General features: G+C 54.1%; 1 protein-coding gene across 6 annotated transcripts; it reads right to left on the bottom strand.

The window, feature by feature from the left end:
* Nucleotides 1–13: 13 nt before the first annotated feature.
* On the bottom strand, nt 14–12,862 carry PCIF1 (phosphorylated CTD interacting factor 1). Of its 6 annotated transcripts, none has more exons than XM_070588443.1 (17): nt 11,641–12,862; nt 9,165–9,449; nt 7,745–7,887; nt 7,531–7,655; nt 6,286–6,423; nt 5,966–6,096; nt 5,677–5,831; nt 4,853–5,000; nt 4,675–4,758; nt 4,326–4,425; nt 3,093–3,255; nt 2,180–2,352; nt 1,958–2,044; nt 1,690–1,874; nt 900–993; nt 626–801; nt 14–539 (listed from the first exon to the last, which is right to left on the bottom strand). In XM_070588443.1, the coding sequence occupies exons 3-17, from the start codon at nt 7,866–7,868 to the stop codon at nt 308–310; spliced, it is 2,115 nt and encodes a 704-aa protein (XP_070444544.1). In that variant the 5' UTR covers nt 7,869–7,887; nt 9,165–9,449; nt 11,641–12,862; the 3' UTR covers nt 14–307. The 6 variants fall into 6 exon arrangements, with proteins under 6 accessions (XP_070444544.1, XP_008519894.2, XP_070444545.1 ...); XM_008521672.2 differs by having other exon boundaries at nt 9,278–9,449; nt 11,641–12,773; XM_070588444.1 differs by having other exon boundaries at nt 8,930–9,449; nt 11,641–12,513.
* Nucleotides 12,863–17,608: the final 4,746 nt, after the last annotated feature.

Here is a 17,608-nt window from a genome sequence, read left to right as displayed (position 1 = left end):
TCCTCACACATTCTTGGGGGGGTTTCTGTATTTCCTTTTACAAATGAAACGAGGCAACAGGATGGAGGGAAGGAATGGAAGGCATGGGGCCTATTTACAGGGGACTTGGAGAGAATCTGACGTGGGAAGGTGGGGGATTGGGCAGGGAGGGGGAGCCCTGGCAGAGCCATCATCTTCCTATGTCATTGGCAGCCTGAGTCCTGCTGCCACCCCAGGGGGAGGATCCTGGGGTCTGCTCAGCCCCAAAAGGCCTGAGTCCCAGCAGTCCATACCAGCACCCTGGGGCTCCTCCTCCCCGCAGGATGTGTTAAGTGGGGTGAGGCTCGCGGCTAGGGCCCTGCTCGCGGCCTGAGTCCCGGTCCTTGGCCTCTGAGGAGGAGGAGGAGGAAGAGCTGGAGCCATGGCCGCGGCCTGACTGCCGGTAGGCGGTGCTTAGCTCCTGCAGCCGCTCAGGCGTCGGCCCCCACTTGGCAAAGCCAGGGTCGTTCTGTAGGAAGATCACCGCCGTGTTGTGGACAGCCTTGTAGTGCATTTCCTCCCTGCGGGCAAATGCAGCGGCTCAGGGTGGGGCTTGGCCTGGCCCCATCAGCCCAGCCCTCCTACCCCCACCTCCCCAGGCACCCACTTCTTGCAGACGTGCTGGGAGCCACTGCGGTACTCATGCTCGAAGGCAGGCAGGACCAGCTGGTGGCGTTTGAAGCGGCTCTGCTCCATGCGGGTGAGCGCCGGTGTCGGGGGTTCCCGCCACTCGGGGATGAACACGATGAAGGACAGGGGCTCTGGTGAGCTTTCGAGCAGTTTCTGTGGGAGGGGTAGAGAGTGGACATCAGGAGCTGCCCTCTAGGTGGCTGGCAATCTTGCTTGCCACCCCTGCACCCCAGCAGCAGCAGCACACCCACCTCGAAGTGAGAGACCATGGCATCCATGAGCTCCTCGCAGAATGGAGGGTTGGCTTCAAAGGAACCACTCAGCGGGGAGAAGTCCAGGCAGGGCCTGGGGACAGAGGTGAGCATTCAAAGTCCCATCAGGACCCAGTCCTTCAACCAAAAACAGGTGCCACCCCCACCCCAGGCAGCCACGTTGAAGAGATGGCCCCGGTCACCATTTACCCTTAATTTGTCTTGGGACAAGGTGTGGCCATCTCCATTGAATGGATGAGCACAGAGAGGCTCAGGCTTGGTGGCCCGAGTCCACCAAGCTGGTCAGTGGAGGAGCTGGACCTCAAATGGAGTTCTGACCCACTACCACCTCGGCATAAGCCACCCTAGGACCTCCCCAGCTGCTGAGCCTTCCCTCCTGCTGGCTTGGCCACGTCTTCCTATTGGAGACAGCATCATCATCTCCTCTCATCCGTGCTCATCTCCCCCACCACCCCCATTTAGTCTGTAAGGTCTCAGGTCTGTATTACACTTCTCATTCCTCTCAGTGCCTGGAACCTACTCCAGGTTCCTACTCCAGTAGGTGGAGTAGGGGTTCCTACTCCAAACCTGGGCTAATTCACTGAGAACCCCCAGGCTCCCAGAGGTTCAGTGCCACATCCAAGGTCTCACAGCTGGTGAGGAGGGGTGAAGGCAAGGACTACACTTAAGACTACCCGACTCCAAAGCTCTAAAGCATTAGGAAGCAGCTGCCCAAGGCGGGACCTGTGCTCTGGAGGCAGGAGAGGGCCCAGCAGCCCCTGGCTCTCACCCCCGGGAGCCAAAGTAGCCATCTGTGTCGGGGAAGGCAGAGCAGTACTGGCGGAAGTAGCAGTTGAGGGGCGAGGCGAAGCACTCAAAGCTGACGCCAAAGAGACGGTGGAGGGCCTCGAAGACGTGCACGGGCAGCGATCCCTGCAGGCCTGTTCCCTCGTAGAGGCCCACACCGAACATCATCTGCAGAGTGGCCACAGTCAGCGTCAGGAGCTCGGCCTCCCCACTGCCTCCAGAGGAGCTCCCCCACCATTCCAGGCCTGTACCTGGTACCGTCGGAGAAGACACCAGACTCGGGGCAGGAACCGCTCAAAGGCAGAGTCATCGATACAGCTGTAGCGGTAAAGGAGCCACTGTGGGACAGAAAGCAGTGGGCTTCAGCAGTAGTCCCGCACTCCCTCATCACTGGCCACCTCTGGGGCAAGACAGAGCCGGCCCTCACTCCTCCCACCTGTGGGGACCTGTCTCCCCCTCCCCCCAGCTCTTACCAGCTTGCTGAAGTAGTTGCGGCTGACCTTGACCATCTCTCCCTTATACCGGATGCAGACCACATTATTCTCCATATGCATCTCCACATTGGGCATGGGGGGTGCAGACACGGCCAGCCGTACTGGGTAGCAGTACACCAGGCGGGGCTCCACCTCTGGGGCCTCCCCCTCCTCTGTGGGCAGGGAGAACAGTGAGGGTCCGCCCTGCCCCCCTGCTCTGCCAGTTCGCACCCTGCACAGCGTCAGCGCCTGCTGCCTGCCAGGTGCTTCACATGCGCATCCCAGTAACCAAGGGAGGTAAGTCTCCTGCCATGGAGGAGTAAACTGCAGCCCAGACGGTTCAGTAACAAAGGAAGCAGCCTGGCAACTGGCAGGGGCAAGAACTGGTGGCCTGTGTCGACATGTTCTGTACTGCCGAGCCCCCAGTCTGCCACGCCTCAGCGCCTGGTCGGTAAACACACTCGGGTCTGTGGGTGTTGCTGCCATTCAGAAGTATGAGAACTGCATCGCTTTCATCATCATAGTTACAGTATCTTATTTAGAGATTTTCTTGGGCCAAACACTTGGAATTACCAGTGAATCCTCATAGGATCCTACAGCCAGGTGTCAGTTTGGGGAAAGAGGCTTGCAGAGAATGGATGTAAACACAGATCCACCTGACTGCTTAGCCCCTGGCCTTTCTCTCCCACCTTCTGGCTCTCTCTTTCTCATCACTTCTCCCTGTTTCCCAGAGGAATGCTGAGACCCCCAAGCTAAAGGACATAGCGGGTCCTGCCCCAGACACTGCTGGGGGAAAAGGGCTTCCCCAAACCAGACTGTGGCTTTGAGGCTTAGCCACACTTGTCCCTTCAATCAGGGCCTGGGAGACAGAGTTGATGGTATCATAGCTGACTCCCTGCCACCTGGCCCTTACCTGGGATGTTGTTCTCCTTGAGGATGGCAAGGTGCTTCTCTCGGATCCGTTTGACGTACTCCAGGGAGATGTGGTAGATCTTACTGCAAATGCCTTCCACAGAGTCCTTGGCCGCAGCCGAGACGTGGGGGCCACACTGCCTCCGCAGATGCTCCAGGCGATCCTGGAGGAGACACTCCTGATCAGGGCTCCAGTGGGCTGCCAGGGGAGGGCTGTTGGGTTCCAGCAGTCCTCATTTTGAAACTGGCTCTGCTACTTACTAACTGTGTCACTTGGACAAATCCCTTGGCATCCTGAATCTTATTCCTAAGCTGTTAAGAGAACATGAAATACTTACCTAACAAGGCAGTTTGATTATTAAACGTGATTCCCATTAAGGGCTTACCAAGCCCCTGGCATACAGTAAGTGTCCCATAAATGCCAGCACTTATTGTTGGGGTTACACTGTGCCAGATCCCATGATACGTGCTGAGGACACAGACAAATAAGGCACAGTCCTCGCTTATAAAACATTTGCAGTCTATCAGGGAGAGACAATTATAAAGTGGGGTCCTTGGTCATTGCAGATTTGAAATCTGAGCTTTCGGCGACTTGCAAGGATAAGTAGGCATTTGTAATTTAGCTGAATCACATGTGTGAAAGCGATGAGTGAAAATGAGTCACTCTGGCTAGTGAGTACACCTACCTTTGTCACTCTACGTGTCAAGTACACAGTTACTATCGTGAAGTGCGAAACCTTGTCTCTTGTGAAAAATGGTCCTGAAAAGAAAGCCCATTGCTAGTGCTGGTGGAGAGTTAAAGGAAGTGATGGGTTTGGGCCAGAGAAGAGAACTGTTTTGGACACATTAGGGAATTGAACCTGGTAGTAGTTCTTCACTGTGATATGAGCACACACACCCAAGAAAAGGCAGTTTGTCGATCTGTTTCCAAAAATCTACTCAAGGGAGATGTTGAACATTCATTAAGTTGAAAAGGTAGCTACTTAATGGTGTGTGGCCAAGCACAGGATTCCATTAAGAACTTAATGGAAATGTTCCTTGGGAGAAAGCCAGAAGCCTAGACAAACATCTCCATATACGTGAGTTTGGGGACTGTGAGTGTCAATGGTCTGCTGTACTGCACAAGAACAGGCTGCTGTGGGGCCCTGCCCAGCCTTTGCAGGCAGTGGGCTTCAGGGAAGAAGTGGCCAAGAGCTTTTCCACTGGCCTTCAGGAAGTGACCAGGGCCACTCACCATGTAGTCCTCCTTGGAGGCTGAGTGGTCCTTGCGCAGCCAGCTGAAGGTGTCCTCCACATTCCACTTAACCACCTTCCTGCTGTCGGGGGATGCACTCCTGCCAGTTGAGGTGCAGAAAGGGTCGCTGTTTAAGTGTCTGCTCTACCCTCCTCCCACCCGACTTCCACTGGCATTTGGGCGCCAACCCCTAGGTTTACATCGCAGCTCTTGTTCTGCCTTGGGGAGCCAGCCCCCTTTCTGCCACCAATAGCAATGAGAGAGGCCTGGGGAGCAGGCCAGATGGCCTGTGACCTGCCCCACTCTGATCACAGACCCATCTTGCTGGGGGCAGGAGAGCGTGCCAAACCTGGACTCGATGAGCCGCCTGGCAGCCTCTGCGTATTTAAAAAGCAGGCGCTTGGCTTCCTCCCGGAACTTGATTCGGGACAACCTGAGTCAGAGAGTGGGCAGAGTTAGAGCCCTTCTACACAAGACTGGACACACAAACCAAATGGCCCTGGGCCGACCCAGCTGCGGGGCTGCACCTGATGGGAATGTCATTCATGATTTCACGAAACATGGAAGGCGACACCACTGGTTCACAGTTGCTCGGCAACAGGGGGTCCGAGCCTTTGTCCACGACCTTGCGCTCCAGCATCCAGCGGTTGAAAGATTCCCGAGGGGGTTCAATGCCTGCAGGACAGGAGAGCTGATGAAGGTCTGGATTCAGTCAGTGGGCTCCACACGGGCCTGGCACATGAGGCATCGCGTGGGCACGGGAGGTGCACAGTCCACAAGACAGCCCATTCTGAGAAGCGCTGGTTTATAAAGGGTGTTACTAAGTGTTACAAAGGGTACAAAAGGGGGAGGGAGAGATTCTATATTTCAGCAAAGTTAAGCAGGTTTATTTACTAATTAAATTAATAAAAGCTGTGGTTTGTTGAGCACTTTCCATCCCACTTACTCCTTGTAGTAATTCTGTGAGGTACAGGTACTCTCGTTTTTATGCCCTTTTAGGATACATAAAAAAGCTTTGAACAGTGCTTGGCAAATAGGAAGCACTCTGGAAGTGTTACTGATTGTTTTTGTTGTTCTCTTGTTACCGATCCCAGCCACCATTTATGTAAGCACTGTTACCGTCCCTCTCTTAAAGATGAGGAAACTTAAGTGCAGAGAGGTTAAGCCATGAGCCCAAGGTCACAGAGCCAGCAGCTGGTGGAGCTGGGACTCCAACAGGCCTGTCCCCTCCATAGCCCATACTCTCAACCACTGGGCTCCACTGTGCCATTCCCAAAGCCCACCTGGCCACCCCTGGCTCTTGCTAAAGGTGGATGGAAATAAAGGAGGCCAAGGTCCGAGAGGCAGTTACCCTCTCGCTGCTGGCACAGCTCCCGGTAGTGCTGCCGAAGCTTCAGGATGAGCTGGGAGCGGAGCAGTTCCACCTCGGGATGTGGGGGCAGCACCTCTGAAGGCCCCCGGTGCTTGATGACAGCATTGGTCTGGATGTCCAGATCCCAGTACACCCTTGGGGCACAGACGGAGCAATGAGGAAAGTAAAGAAAAAGGAAGGAGGGGTGCCCTGCCTGCCACCACATCCCACAATCCTGGGCAGGCTGGCCATCAACAATGGGCCCCCCAGCCAATCAACAGGGACTCACTCAGTGGGTCGGAGGAGAGCTGCCTGCTGTTTATCTTCAGGGGACGTCCCCCAAATCTTCAGTGTTGGGGTTCCTGGCACACTGGGGGAGCTAGGCACCGATGGGCCCGTGGGTGTCACAGGGATTTCAATCTGGAGCAAAAGAGTCAAAGGCATCAGGTCTGGAGAGTTGGTGTGTGGCTCCAACACTGGTGCACCTGGTGATCGGCACCCCGGGCCCCCCTCCTGACCAACCTGCTGATGCCCAGCCCTGGCAGGGAACCTGCTGGCTGCCTGCCTAGACTGGCTCTTACCAGCCAGTTCCTGAGAACCCGCACTCACCTTGGGCTTCTTCACACCATTGCCGCTTGGCTGCTCTTCCGAGAGCTGCCGCTTTCGGGGCTTGTTCTCAGCTGGGGGGGTTTCCACCAAACTTGAGTCTTGGGGCAGTGGGGTCGCATTCAGCCCCAAAGGGTCCGACTGGTGGAGGGAGACCAGCAGAGTTGCAACCAGGGCGAGTGGCTTAGGAGTCCTGGTACTGCAGAATTCTGATGCCCTCCCACCCCCTGCTCCTACTCCTTGGAGAAGAGCAGAGGGAGCTTGGATGCAGACAGAACCCTGGGCTCCACTCCTGCTGCCTGCTACTTGCAACCACGGAACTTTGGGGGAGTTACTTCCCTTCCTAACTCCCTCACCTTTAAAACAGCCGTGCTAGGCCTTACCTCACCATTGAGATTACTAAATGAGTCAATGAACATGACCAGCTTAACATGACATCTGGCATGAGATCAGCGCTCAATGCATGTTAACATCTTTTCCTTAAGTACCAAAAAGTCAGGAAAAAAGGAAAAACTCAAGAAATGCTTGTTTTTTAAAGAGCAAGACCCTGTGAAGGGAACTCCTTTGGTGACACAGAGTATGAGTGTGATGGTGGACAGTGTGGCCTGGTATCACATCAGTGTGAGTCCCGCTCTGCCTCTTATGGTTTGAGGTCTTAGGCCAGTCATTTCCCCTGAGCTTCAGCATCTTCGTCTGCAAAACGGGGACTGCGCTCAGAAAGTCTGCTCCAACTGACGGATCCAAAAGCCCAGTTCCCGCCAGCCACCGGTGCCTGTACCTCCCCTATCGCGACGACATTCCAGTCCCTCGAATGCACTTCTTCCCCTTTCTGGCTAACCTTCTCACCTTAAATGCTAACTCACAGAGCAGCTGTCCTCGTGCCCCCCCACCTCCCCGAGCCAGGCCAGGATCCCTGCTGCACTCTAACCCCACTGGCCCCTCCAGTAGTGTGCCCCCGAGAGGGCAAGGGCAGGACCAGGTCTATCTTGCTCACAACAGCATCCCAGATACAGTGGCCAACACATAGTACAAGTCCAATGGCACACACTATTAGAGTCGTCTGTTCACATATCAGCCTCCCCTATTTGCGTGTAGGTTCCATGAGGGCAAGGATTTTGTCTGTCTTGCTTGTCATTGTACCCCAGGTCCTGACACAAGGCTAGGCACCTAACAGCTGCTCAAGGTACATTTGGGGAAGGCCCAGGTGCCAGAAGCTGCTCCGAGCCCCCGCCACAGGCCGGCACTCACAATCACGTCATGCTGGCCCAGCACGGGCATCTCCCACAGGGACTGGTTGGTGAAGCGGTTGAAGTAGTAGGGGCGGTTCTCCCTCCTGCTCCAGCACTTCTCCCAGCCCGCATGCACCAGCTCCTCTGCAAACAAGCATGGAACCCCGCTAGGTCAGGGCTGCTCCTGGGGCACCCTTCCTACCCCACCCCCCACCACTGCCCCTCGCCAGTACCTGGGAGGTCCTGCACCAGGCGGATGGGCTTTGGAGAACAGGGCTGGCTCTGATTGGAGGTGCTGGGGGAGTGACTCAGCAGAGACGCTTCCTCCCGGGGGCTGCCGTGATTCTCATTGGCCATCTCAGCACCCGCACCGGACCTGCCACACAGAGGACCGAAGGGAGTCAGGGCCAGCAGGGCATGGAGGTCAGCTCCACCCCCCACCACCAACTGCAAACTACTCAGGGCCCCAGTGACCACGTGCAGACGTGGAGAAATCCATCCAGTGCATCCTGAAGGGCCAGCATGCCACCATCGGAGCCCTGGGATCTAAGTTGCAGTCCCCTCAACTGTAAAATGGGTGCACTCCTGTCGCTCCTTCTGCCTGAAATACTCTTTCCCCAATTCTCTGCCTGGCTTGCCACTAGGTTCCTACCTCCAGAAAGCTGCCTTTGACTCTCCTTTCCAAGTTAGGTGGTCAGAGCCCCTCCTCAGGCCATGAACACCTCATCGTAGCACTCAGATAGTCTGCACTACCTACCAACTGGGTTTGTCTCCCCGTTAGACTAGAATCCCCAGGACTAGGAAGTGTGTCCGGTTCAGCTCTCTCCAGTGCTCGGTATGGTACCTGGACCCAACGGGTGCTCATTCATTCTGCAAATGTTTACAAAGCACCAAGAGGGGTAAACAACAGACCAGGGTCTGCCCTTGAGAAGCTATTCCCACAAGAAGGAATATTAACTCCTCCTCTTTCCTGTTCTTATCCACGAAAATCCAACTGGAACAAAGCAGAGCCCAGGAAGAGACACGGCATCTAATCGGGTGCCTCAATCTCCACTACAGGGCAGGAACCAATCTGCTGCTATAAGAACCAGTGGGACTGAGAAGCAGCATCTAACTCAGTCCATCATAACCCCCAGGTGAAAATGGACTTTAAATACCAGGAAGGAGGTCAGCTCCTTCACACCTCTATTCCCTATCCCCCCGCCCAGAGCACACCCAACACAAGCCTCAGTTGCCAAAGTGGTTCCCAGCCTGGCTGTCAGACTCCTGGAGGGCCAACTGAGTGCGGACTGGTGATCCTAGAGTTGTTTTCAATATGTCACAACACCCAAAAGAAACCAAACATTTACTCACAAAAAGACCACAAAGGCACGTTTAAACATGAGTTATCTTTGCTTGCTGAAATTTTATCAACTCACTGTGGTCACATTGATTATCTCATGCTGATCAGAAGCTCTGATTGGCTGTTGACAACATCATAGGAATCACTGGGACACTGATTTTATTGTACACTCAGAGACGTCTTTGTTAACTTGGAGAGGGAAAGGGAACGGTTACTTCATCGGTGCAGCGTGGCAGATAAAAATGCAGGAAGCGCGAGGACACACACAACAAAAGGGGTCCGTGACAACAGAACCGTTTGAAACCACTGACCCAGGGGAGAAAGAGCTGTCGGTGCTTTGGTTCTCTGGGGAGAAGGGACTCCTGGTTCCTTGGGGGCTGAGCTCATAGGTCTCAAGGCTGAACGAGGTCCCTCTTTTTCTCACCCTCTGGGGTCTGCAATGCTAGCATGAGAGGGTTTTCTTCTCCGGCCAGATGGACCCCAAGTCACAGGGTCCCACAGAGGCAGGGGGACGCCTGCCAGAAGGCTCAGCGCAGGTGGGTGGGCTGGTCAGCAGTGGAGTGGACGGAACCCCAGGGGAATCCTTGCATCAGTAACTGCAGAGCAAACAGAAAAGAGAGTCAGAGGCCTGTGAAATGCTGCAGAGCAGGACAACAGCATGACGGGCAATGACACAGAGCAAGCTGGAAGGCCCCAGGACAGGGCAGGACACACTGTGAGATCTGGGGATTCAGGGGATGAAAATGGTACTTCTCGAGCTTTCTAAACAGCAAGTTCACCTTCAAGGACTTGCAGCCTGCACAGCGACACAGGGCCCAGTGCTGAAGGGGGCCCTGAGCCTGGTTTAAGGCTCTGCTGTCACTGTCCTGGAATTTTTAATATTTTTAACAAGGGGCTCAACATTTTCATTTTGCACTGGACCCTGCAAATTGTGTGGCTGGTCCTGCCAACCAGAGTACCCCTACAGTAAGAGAAAAGGGAACAACTATACATATACATATCACAGATGGGGGGGTTGCAGTCCAGAGCTACCCAAAGTTAAGTGAGAAACTCTTCTTTGAATGGGCTCTTTAAAAAAAAAAATACATGTAAAATACCTTACATAACATAATGTGTTCATCTTTATTGAAAAATATTTTCCCAGCAAGCCCTGGATGGCGTGGCAGTTAAAGTTCGGCATGCTCCCCTCCAGTGGCCGGGGTTGGAAACACACCACTCATCTGTCAGTAGCCATGTTGTGGCAGCGGCTCATATAGAACAACTTACAACTACACACAACTATGTACTGGCACCAGGGGGCAGGGGGAGAAGGAAAAAAAGGAGGAAGATTGGCAACAGATGTTAGCATAGGGTGAATCTTCCCCTGCAAAAAAAAAGAAGAAAAAGAAAAACATTTTCCCTAAGAAATACTGTGTGATACTGATGCACCAGGAAGATAACTATGCAGGAAGCACACACAGCTTACTGAGGCCAAATGGGGACGCTGCCGTGTTTCCCAAACCAGCTGTGCATCAGAACCATTGGGGGGGTTTGCAAAAAAGAAATTCAGACTCATGCCCTCAGTCCACATCATAGGAGTCAGAAACAGGGAGGAGAGATACACAAGAACTGGGTTTCGGTGTTTTTTTTTTTTGAGGCAGATTAGCCCTGAGCTAACATCTGCTGCCAATCCTTTTTTTTTTGCTGAGGAAGACTGGCCCTGAGTGCACATCCATGCCCATCTTCCTCTACTTTATATGTGGGACGCCTACCACAGCACGGGAACCAGGATCTGAACCCGCAAAGCCCGGGCCACTGAAGCAGAAGATGTGAATTTAAATGCTGTGCCACCAGATCAGCCCCAAGAATAGGTATTTCTTAAACGTATCCCAAGAATGGGATAACTATTTCACTTCACGCTGTTTCAAATCTTCACCAATTTTTTACGATTAAAACAATTTTTTTAATTCCCCAAGTGATTTGGATGCACCAGGTCAGTGGCAGAAGTGCCGGCTCTGGGTTCGGAAAGGCCCGGGTTCCAGGCCTTTCTACGGCTTTCTGACTTACAGACGGAATCACTCTACCTCTATGGGCTCTACGTGGAGTCTAGCAGAGCGCACTCCCAGTAACACAGAACTGCTCGTATTAGGATGATGTTTTTATTTATCTTGTGGCTTGCCGGCCCCACACATACCGCACTCTCACAGCGCCCAGCAGTTTAAGGACAACGTGTATCTGCGCAACCAGAGGAACCCACTAGAAGGCAGAGTGTTCGACTCCGGGATTGGAGGAGGACGGGGCGGGATCATCTCAGTAATACACCAATCACAATCCTCCGGCCCAGTAGGGAGGAGTCAAAGAACTAGAGAAGTGCGCAGGCGCGCGGGCGCGCGAACAAGGGCCGAGCCCTGGCGCGCGCGCGCACCTTCCCCTCCCCCAGCCCCAGCGGGGGCGGGCTGTTTGGCGCGCGCGCGCCGGCCCATCTCCCGAGCTCCGCCCCCCGCCCCGCCGCGCGCTCCCGCCCCCGGGCTGAGGCGACTCAGAGTCGGAGCCCGACACAAAGGCGGTGGCGGCGGCAGCAGCGGAGGGGCCCAAGAGGCCGCTCCGCCCGCGCTCTCCGGGCCCACCTCCCTCATCCAGGCCACCAGCCCGGCCGCCCACCCGCGGGCCTAAGATGGCGGCGGCGGCAGAGACGGGGCAAGCGGCGGCCCCGAGCGGAAAGCGCCAGAGAGGCCACCGCCGCCTGGCCTCGGATCCCCGGAGCCTGGCGCGGCTCGCAGCGGGACCATGGCTTCCTGGGGCGCTTACCTGCCCGGAGCGGACTCGAGGGGACGCGGCTACACGTTCTGCTCGACCGCCCGTTTTGCCGCCTCCGCCTCGCCCTCCCCAGCGCCGCTGCCGCCATCTTGTGTCCCGGGCCGGGACTCCGCGCTGCGCATGCGTTGGTACCGCCTCTGAGGGACCTCGCCGCTGCCGCGCCGCCATCTTGAGTGTGGCAGGACCTGCCAGCTCCCCAGATCCTGCTTGCTTTTGGCCCCCCTCCCCTTCCTCCCGTCCTTTCCTGTTGTTCCATGCGGGTCTAAGAAGGGGGAGGCAGTTTTGCGGGTCCTGGGGTGTGGATCGAGGAAGGAACGAACTCACAAGCACGCCCCCTGCCTCAGTTTACCCCGCGAGCACAGCCGCTGGGGCTGGAGGACCTGGGTGGGCGGTGCGCCGGCGGGGTCGCACTGAGTGTGCGCACCAGGGGGCGCGGGGCGGGCTTGGAAACTGCGGGGGCTCTGCTCAGACGCCGACCCGGGGGTGGAGTCTGGGTGACGTAGGCTCTGGTCGTAGCGGGGACCTGGGTCCTAGCCCCGGCGCGGCACTGCCACTTTCCGACTGTCGCTTGCCTTCCCTGGGCCTCTCCAGAATGTTTTCCAGGCGTTTCTGTATCCAGGCTGCATGCAAATCGAAGCTTCTCCTGTAATGAGGCTGCACAAATTCTAAGTGCTCTTGAGAAGAAGAAACTCAAAACGGTCGTGTGACACAGTTAATAAAGATGGCTCTTGGCAAAGTTGGGAAACTATAAACTAAATGCATCAGAGGGGCTTTCCAACACTGACATATCTGTGGCTACTAGTTGCAGTGCACAGGCTCACTGAGACCTCAAACCAGCCGCAAAAGGGAGCCCGGCGGGAGACTGGCGGTTGCTAGGCGCCCCGTGCCCGGCTCGCTGCAGGATTCTTTGCTGGGGGCCAGCAGACAGCTCACTAGCTCCACCTCCCAAGTAAACGGACCTCCCCGTGGCGTCTGGGGAGGAAGGCAAGCTTGCCACCTGCTGTTCGACTTGCGCGTCCCGCGTGGAGCCAGAGGCTGCAGGTGCCCCAGCTGGCCAGCCGCTCCGGTGTCGGTGGTTCCTGGCCCCACGCAGCTTGGTGGGCGGTGGAGGAATGTCCACAAAACTGGAGGCAGGAGGAGGAACGGTCATTAAGAACTAGGGTTCTCTTCAGTCCGACCAGGTTCAAACCCCTGCTCCTCCACCCAGATATGTGGCCTTGAAGGAGTCGGTTAACCTCTTTAAGCTTTAGTTTTCTCTGGTGGAAGATAAGTCCGCCTACCTCATAAAGGTTTGTTGAGAAGTGATGGGGGTGGTGCCTGTAAAGTACTCAGCGCAGTGCCTGACGCTTAATGAATGTTGGCTATTCTCGCCTCACAGGGGTGTGAGGATTGCTCCCCGCAGACCTGAGCCCCCCAGTAAACCAGCTGCACGTGGGCCCAGCAGCTGCCGCCCGTCCTGCCCTCGGCACACAGTTCACCCGGGAGAGTTGATAAAAGTCACAGGCCTGGTCCCCACCTCGGACCTACGTGGGAGGACTTGTTTGCCTAAGGCAGTCTTGGTTTATGTCTGTTGCCCCGGCATGATTATTAATATTGCCTCCTTTCTCAAAGGTGCCCTGGTTTGGACAATAAATTATATAGTCACTCTAGAGTTGCAGAGTGCCCAGTTTTACAAGCTCCCCAGCTAGTTCTTAGTAACATGAGAGTGTAAAAACCACGTAGTGATTATCTGTTCTTGCTCTGTGTTTTCAAAGTGTTTTCTCATTTATTGTTCAGTTCTTCTAACTGACCAAGGCGCCATTCCTGTTTTACCATGTAATCTTCTGCAAGAACCTGAGAGTAGAAATTATCTCAGGTCTACACTGAGGCTGGGGGAGGGGGCAGTGGTGAGTAATTGTCCAGGTTCACACGGCCATTCCATAATTGTCCAGGTTCCCCACGCCAAAACCCAAGCCTCCTTCCAGAAAACCATACCGCTTCCCTCTCTTGTGGAGAAGGTAATCTGGACTTGGGGGATATGACTTGTCTGAGCTCACACGGTGGTCCTGGACATTTCCACTTCGATATCTTGCCAGTTTCCCTTACTCAGAGGGCTGAACACTGCTCTTCACCTGCCTCCCCAAACCCCTTCCTCCCAAAAGATGCCTCATCTCCTCCTTCTCCTCACTTTCCACACGTGGTTAAAACCAACCTCTTCTCTCTATCCTCATGCCCACTACCTTAGAGCAAGCCCCGTTATTTTTTAAACCTTTTTGTCATTAAGAATAGCACACATGAAGAAAAGTGCACGAAATAGAAATATAAAACTTACTTGTCACCGTGGACACCTGGGTAAACATCGCTCAGCCCAGGGGCTGTCAAGCACAAGGTAATCACTTTCCCCACTAGTTTGTGATAATCAGTTCATTGCTTTTATTGTTTTACCACCTAAGCATGCATCCCTGAACACTGCCTGTTCCTTGAACTTTACGTAAACGGAATTATGCAGTTCTGTTCTGTATTGGCCTTCTTTTGCTCCACATCGCACTTGCAAGAGTCATTCACCCCTGTGGTTGCACGCAGCCACAGTTCATTTTCACGGCTGTATTCTATCTTGCAATGTATATGGGTCTGTTCTACTGTTGGGAGATATTCGAAGCCCCTCACCCCGTACCTCTTCTCTGAGTTGTTACGGTAGTCTCCAAACCGGTCTTCTGGTCCTCCAGCCTTACTTCTCTTCTAGCCCATAATCCCCCCTGCAGTCACAGGGACGTCTTTAAGTCTAATCATATTACAAATCTGATCAAGTCACCCTGGGCTTAAAACCCTTGGATGTCTCCCCACTGACTGCAGGATAAAATCCCAAACCCTTAGCTTGGCTTGCAAGACCATAATTAGAATGAGAGTTCCCATAGCAGAGCGTTTCCTACGGGCTGTGCATTCATATTATTCATTTATGTACTTTTATGTACTTACGCACATTCATGTTATTCACCATCCGGACCTTCCAACCATCTCTCCTTCATCTGGCCCCAGCCATCTTGAACTATGTATAATTTCTCTAACTGTGCCAGGTTCTCTCTTGAAGCTGGGTATTTGCATATACTGTTTGCTCTCACTCTTCCTCCTCTCTTTGCTAATTCAGCCTTCAAGGCTTAGCTTAGATGTCACCTCTGCCAGGCAGCCTTCCCTGAACTCCCCTCCACCCAGGCTAGGTCAGGTCTCCTCTTGTGTATTCCCACAGCAGCCTGTGCTCAGCGTTTGTCCATTTTCCTTGCCCACTAGGCTCTGGACTGCTTAAGGGCGGGCCCAGGGCTTGTTCATCCCTGTCGTCCCCATGCCCAGCACTGTGCCTGACCCTCTAAATATTTGCTGTCCGTGGACAGAGCACACTGGGTTGAAGTCTGGGTGACTTTTTTTTTTTTTAAGATTGTCCCTGAGCTAACATCTGTTGCCAATCTTCCTTTCTTCTTCTTCTTCTTCTCCCCAAAACCCCCCAGTACATAGTTGTATATTTTAGTTGCATGTCCTTCTAGTTCTTCTCCGTGGGACGCTGCCTCACCATGGCTTGATGAGCGGTGCTAGGTCTGCGCCCAGGATCCGAACCGGCGAAACCCTGGGCCGCTGAAGCGGAGGGCACGAACTTACCACTTGGCCACAAGGCTGGCCTGTGGGTGACTTTGTCAGGTATCCTAATTCTATTCCAGGCTCTGGTTTCTGTAGTGGGAACACCAAGGCAGCGCCCTTTGGGACACCAAGAAGATCATGAGCCGCATGCTGTGGCAGAGTCCCTGCCAGCAGCCTGGAGTCCTCTGCTCCCAAGATGGGGATGAACAGGTGGAGCAAAGATCCTGGGACTTTCAGGCAGTCCATCAACTCTACTGAAGGAAGACGCCTCTCGAGACAGCAGCTCTGGGTTGGCAGACGAGATTGGATAAGCAGGGCTCCTCCAGCATACCCAGTCCTGGCTGGGAGCCTGCTGTCAGGGCCTCTGAGAACCCCAGCCTCAACTCAGGACAAAGGCCAGCCTCTATGTTAAAGCAGAAACATAAACCTAGAGGCACGCAGGCTGCCACAGACCTTAACCCCCTTGTTGTTTCCCACTACAGCAAGAAGCCGATGAGAGGGGAGCACGCATTTCAACCCCTGACATCCTGGCGGTTGGGGAAGGGAGGCTGCAGCATGATCCTGTTCCAGGCTGCCCCCGCCCAGGCTAGGCCTGAGCTGCCCAGAGACCCTGTTCTGCAGTTTAAATAACACTAAGGCAATTTCCAGGGTGAATGGGCCTGGCCCCAGGAGAGCTGTGGAAGCAAGGCTTCCACCCCAAACTGTGGTTACCACAGGGAGTGGCTCTCTGCCATTCTGGGGCCAGATGAGAGAAGCTGTTTAGGCCAAGAATAGATGAGGGGAATGGGGCGTCTCCTCTGGTCTTCCCGGCCCTGTAAGTGTCTGATGTGGTGTTATGTTCCCGTCCATTTCTTCACTCAGCTGGGCACAATTATGTATTGAGGGCTGTCCTAGAACTTGAAAACCAGCCATCATACAGGCTGTTTGTCTTCAGGGAGCCACAGAGGAGTGGGAGAGGCAGACCTAAATAAACCCTCTGGTGCAGGCAGATAAGGGCTCTATTGGGATGACCGGGGTGGGCATGCAAAGGAAAAGGCTTCAGAAGAGATGACAATGAGCTGAATCTTGTTGGAAGAATAGGATTTTCCAGGTGGGCCAGGAAAGAGGAAGGATACAGCCTGTGCTAGTGCCTGGTGGTGTGGAAAGTTATGATTTGTTGTGCCATCGAGTAGACTCCAACTTCTAATGACCCCGTGGACAGCAGAGTGGAACCCTGCCCAGTCTGTTTGCGCCATCCTCTTGTCTTCCGGGCGCTCCATCAGACAGTGCTCTGCTGCTATTCATAAGGTTTTTGTGGTCAGTTTTTCTGGAAGTGGATGACCGGGTCCTTCTTCTTAGTCTTTCTTAGTCTAGAAGCTGGGTGACCCCGTTGATGTTTGAGACTGGTAGCATAGCTTTTAGCATCTCAGCGACATGCAGCCACCACTGTATGACAACTGACAGGTGGTACGGTTCCCTGGCCAGGAAACGAATCCAGGACTGCAGTGAGAGAGCCAAATCTTAACCATTTAGACCACCAGGGCTGACCAAAAGGTATGGTGTGTTTGGAGAATAGTCAGCCTGAGCCCTGCCGGGGAACTGGGGAGGTGCGGGTGGAACCAGGGCCTTGGAACCCCAATTCAGTCCCTGTTCGGGGTTAGCACTAGCATGCCCAGGTGGCCTCTGGGTCATCTCAGGATGAGGGTAGGGAGCACTTGTGATGGTCCCCTCGGCCCTCCCACCCATTCCCTCTGAGGCCCGTTTTTCGACTTTGGGCAGAGTGACCAAGAGCCAGGATATTTGCACCCATATGAGCTGAGTCTGCAGAATTAATCCCAGACTTCTCCAAAACAGAAGCTGGGGTGACAGCTAGCAACTTCCTGTAAGTCTGAGATCAGAGGAAATTTGACCTAGAGAGAAGGAGGGGGAGGACACCAGCCGAGCCTGGGGCCCGGTGGAGGGGTTCCTAGGACACTAACCTTCTAACCTAGAGATCTCAACCCTGGCCAGGAAAAACTTTCTTCACAGCTTTACTGGGGTACAATTTACATACCATGAGATTCGCCTGTTTCAAATATGCTATTCAGTGATTTTTAGTAAATTTACACAGTTGTGCAACCATCATACAACTCAGTTTTAAAACATTCCATCACCCCAAAAAGATCTCCCATGCCTGTTTGCAGTCAGTCCCTCTTCCCACACCCCAGTTCCAGGTGACCACTAGTCTAATTCAGTCTCTATAGATTTGTCTTTTCTGGACCTTTCGTATAAATGGAATCATACAAAATGGAGTCTTCGTGTCTTGGTTCTTTCACTTTGCATAATGTTTTTAAGATTCATCCGTGTCATAGCATGTATCAGTAGTCCGTTCTTT

Source organism: Equus przewalskii, chromosome 21, assembly GCF_037783145.1.
Source record: "Equus przewalskii isolate Varuska chromosome 21, EquPr2, whole genome shotgun sequence".
Taxonomy (NCBI): domain Eukaryota; kingdom Metazoa; phylum Chordata; class Mammalia; order Perissodactyla; family Equidae; genus Equus; species Equus przewalskii.
This window is presented reverse-complemented; position numbering and strand designations above follow the sequence as displayed.